General features: G+C 35.5%; 1 protein-coding gene across 1 annotated transcript in view; it reads left to right on the top strand.

The window, feature by feature from the left end:
• EFCAB5 (EF-hand calcium binding domain 5) overlaps nucleotides 1-3815 on the top strand; it is a 177094-nt gene that overhangs the window by 97345 nt on the left and 75934 nt on the right. Inside the window, exons 12-14 of the mRNA XM_042780486.1 lie at nucleotides 773-847; nucleotides 935-1027; nucleotides 3036-3250. Of these exons, the coding sequence (XP_042636420.1) occupies nucleotides 773-847; nucleotides 935-1027; nucleotides 3036-3250 (383 nt within the window). The remainder of the gene's footprint in view (nucleotides 1-772; nucleotides 848-934; nucleotides 1028-3035; nucleotides 3251-3815) is intronic.

Genomic DNA, 3815 nt, shown 5'->3' on the forward strand with positions numbered 1-3815 from the left:
GTTACTAAGCACAAGCCCGCCCGTGCTTACTCCACTCCCGGGGACTAAGCACAAGCCTGCCTGTGCTTACCTTGCTCCCGGAGACCCGGTCCCTCTCTGGAGGGTAACAAGGGAAAGTGTTCAGTGCAGATCAGTGAGTAAGCACAAGCCCACCCGTGCTTACCTTGCTCCCGGAGAGTGTACATATTTAGGAATGCAGATTAAAAATTTTAGTGAAGTTACTATCCAATCAAATGTTATATTAGTGATTCAAATTATTGATGTTGGAACATGAAAGCAGTTTCTTTCTTTCTCATATAAAAGTAAAAACCTGTGTGATAGCTTAGTCTCATGAAATCTGCAGGCACCCAAGCTCCTTCTAGCTTGTGGCTTCTTCAACCACATGGTCCAAGATGGCTCACCATCAAGTCCACATTCTAATTGGTAGGCCAGGAGAAAGAAGAAGAAGTAGGCATCATATCACTTTCCCTCACATCTCAGTGGTCAACATTTTGATATATAATTTAGGGAGAATGGAAAATGTCGCTTTCATTTTGGGTGACCAAACTAGGGGACAGCAAACAGCTTTTGCCACAGAGCAGCTTTCAACAATTAAAGTGTTTCACTGTGGTTCAGTATTTGACAACGTATATGGGAAAGTACTTGAAAAAAATATATTTTTTAATGTTCTGTATCGAAACATTTCTTCATTCATTAATCTTAGAATATATAATAGAAATAATTTTACTCCTAATATATCCAATTCATAGGCATTTTGTTTTGTACTTTCTAGAAACTGCAAAAAAAGCTCAGAAACTAAAGTCCTGTGAACCCAAGTCCCCCAAAATAGAAGGAAAGTCATGGTCAGGTAACTCCTCCTTTCATTTATACTTTAGAACAAAAATATTGTGAAAGTATAGTTAAATTGGCTAAGTTATAGAGTATTTGTTCATAGGTGAATTTCTCACTTGTAACTGGAAGATGAAGCATGCCAAATTTGAAGATGAGGAACAGGCAAAATTAATCTACGGTGACTCCAGATTCACAGGTACATGTCTACAATGAGACTAGAAACATAGTTGGCAGATAAATTGATGGATTTAATTTACTGTAGTTCCTCATACTAAAGACCAGACTTAGCTAAGACATAACAGAAAATCAATCCTTGCGTTATTTTGTCCCTGAGTTGATGAATTTAAATATATATTAGATGAATGTTTTTGGTGGTGAGTGGACATGTGCTGTTGATGCATGTTCTTCCATTTTTAAATTTATCATATTAGGTTTATTTATTTATTTATTTATTTATTTATTTATTTATTTATTTATTTATTTATTTGTTTATTTATTTATTTATTTATTTATGGTAGCATTCCCAAACCAAACTCACTGCTGTCAGGTTGATTCTGACACATAATGACCCTGTAGGACAGAATAGAATTGCCCCATAAGGTTTCCAAGGCTGAAATCTTTATGGAAGCAGACTACCATATCTTTCTCCTGCAGAGTGATTGGTGGGTTCAAACTGCTGACCTTTTGGTTAGCAGCTGAATGTTTAACCACTGCACTACCAGAGCTCCCTTTTTACCATTACATGGCCCTAAAACTGCTTTGAAGCTATGATCGTGCATACAAATGGAATCAGATAATCAGAATTAGAACTCAATTGAAATCATTTCAGGTATTCCTTCCTGGTAGGTCCACATCCAAAAATGGGAGACAGGTGAGAATTTGTGTTGTTTTTGAAGACTTACTAAGGAAGATCGACTCAACAAAGCAAAATAAATAAATAAATATATATATATATATATATATATATTTAGCTCTCAGATAAACCATGTATTTAACAACTGTTTCAAACGGTACTCACATTTTACTAGAATGCTATTTTATCATTTTATTTTTCATATCAATAAATAGTATAACTAGTTAGATCAAGAGTATTTTTCTCCTACTTGCAAATTTTTTATCACTTAAGACTGGTCGAAAAGCAAACTTTCTATCCTCAAAATATTCTGGTGAAAATGCATGTCATTAGTCAAGATCTTGCAGCCTGCTAATTTATATTCTTCTCCCTGATCTTTATTTCAATTTTACTTTTACCATTTTTAAAAATTGCATGGATGGTCATTTTAAGTCATGTCAAATCTAATACAGAAGGCAGAAAGTCATGAATCATTAAATAAATGAATAAATCAAGCATAAGTCATTGGGCTAGCATTTTATAAAAATGCTTCATGTTGTAACACTGAGCTTCAAGATAAATATATTTGCCAAGACTCTTGAGGTGGGAGAATTATAGAGGTAGTATTTACTAGCTTATTTAACTGGGAAGTCCAGACTGCAGCTGGGTTCAGGTGCAACTGGATCCAAGTGCTCAAACAATAGCAAGAGGACACTGTCTCTACCTCTCAGCCCAGTTCTTGTCTGTTTTACTTTCAATTTTAAGTAGTTTTCTGTGTATTGTGGCAAAGGTGGCTACGAAAGCATCTCTAAGCTTGTATCTTACTAGCTCAGCAATCCGAGTTCAGAAAGAGTGACTCTTCCCCAGTAGTTCTCCAAAAAGTTCTGGGGCTAATTCTCATTGGCCTATAGTAGAGTACATTACTGTCTTATATGAATCACATGAATCAGACTTGTATCACATGATTATTCCTTGGAGAAAAGGTTGGAGAGACTCAGTTCCATCAGAGTTATCTGAACTGACAGTAGAGGAGAGATGTTTTCCCAAAGGCAAAAGGAGGGCACTATCCTAATGAAGGGAGTGTGGATTCCCAACAAACAAAAATAGCAGATGTCCATTATAATAGATACATGCATATATCCTCCCTAAGTTTTCTTTTCTTTTCTTTTTTTTTTTTTTGGTCATGGGTATATTCCCTTTTGTCTAGACATACCTGATCATTCAGCCTGCTACCTATATATCTACACAAAGATTAATGTTTGTTATTACCGATAATGTAGTATTGTATGTGTAAAAGTGTTTATTTTTACTCTCCCTGAGTTTTGAGAAAATTTTTCATTTGACTGTTTGGTGTATGTCTCACGCTTGATAGACCTACACCCAGTTATCAGAAATATTCTGGCTTACAAGGAAGGAAAAGGCAGGACTGCCTTCAATGGAGTTTCTCTCAATCTGCTCCAGTTTGTGCAACTCCTGGAGACATTTGTTGGTGAAGATACCTCCTTGCATGTCAGTGAGAACCTCACTTCCTTTTTTAAGAAGTACTATGTTGAAACAAAAGAAGAGAAAATGAGTGCCTTAGAAAAGGTAGGTAATACTATTCATCAATGAAACAAGTGAGGTCACAATTATAAAGTAAATCTCTCAACTTCAGTTGCTCCTAATGTGGCTTTTCTTAAAAATCTTACAACCAAATTTACCACTTTCATTCAACAAGCATGGCCATTAAATATTTTATTTTATTGTCAAATACTCTAAGATCACACTCTAGAGAACTCATCCCTCTAATAATATGATTTTCTCCTCACAGACGATTTATTGTACACATTCATTCAATTACTATCTAATTGACAGAATTTACCTAGTAAGAAATCTAAAAGGTGAATAAAATCAATGTCAAATAAAGCCAATGTTAAATATTAAAAAATATTTTTTAATACAGCCATTGTTCCTTGTTTGAGCAAAGCCATTCATCATTCTCCACTACAAAACATATCCCACCGGAGGAGTTCCGGCAAGATGGCGGACTAGGCAGAAGGATTGCACAAACCCTTTTCAACAAAGAAAAGGGAAACCAATTAACACAGACACAGAAGATAATCGTGGACCCCTGAGCCTTGAAGGGAAGGATACAGAATTGGACTAAACCCCA

Source organism: Orycteropus afer, unplaced genomic scaffold, assembly GCF_000298275.1.
Source record: "Orycteropus afer afer isolate SDZICR_OR568_19922 unplaced genomic scaffold, OryAfe1.0 scaffold00042, whole genome shotgun sequence".
Taxonomy (NCBI): domain Eukaryota; kingdom Metazoa; phylum Chordata; class Mammalia; order Tubulidentata; family Orycteropodidae; genus Orycteropus; species Orycteropus afer.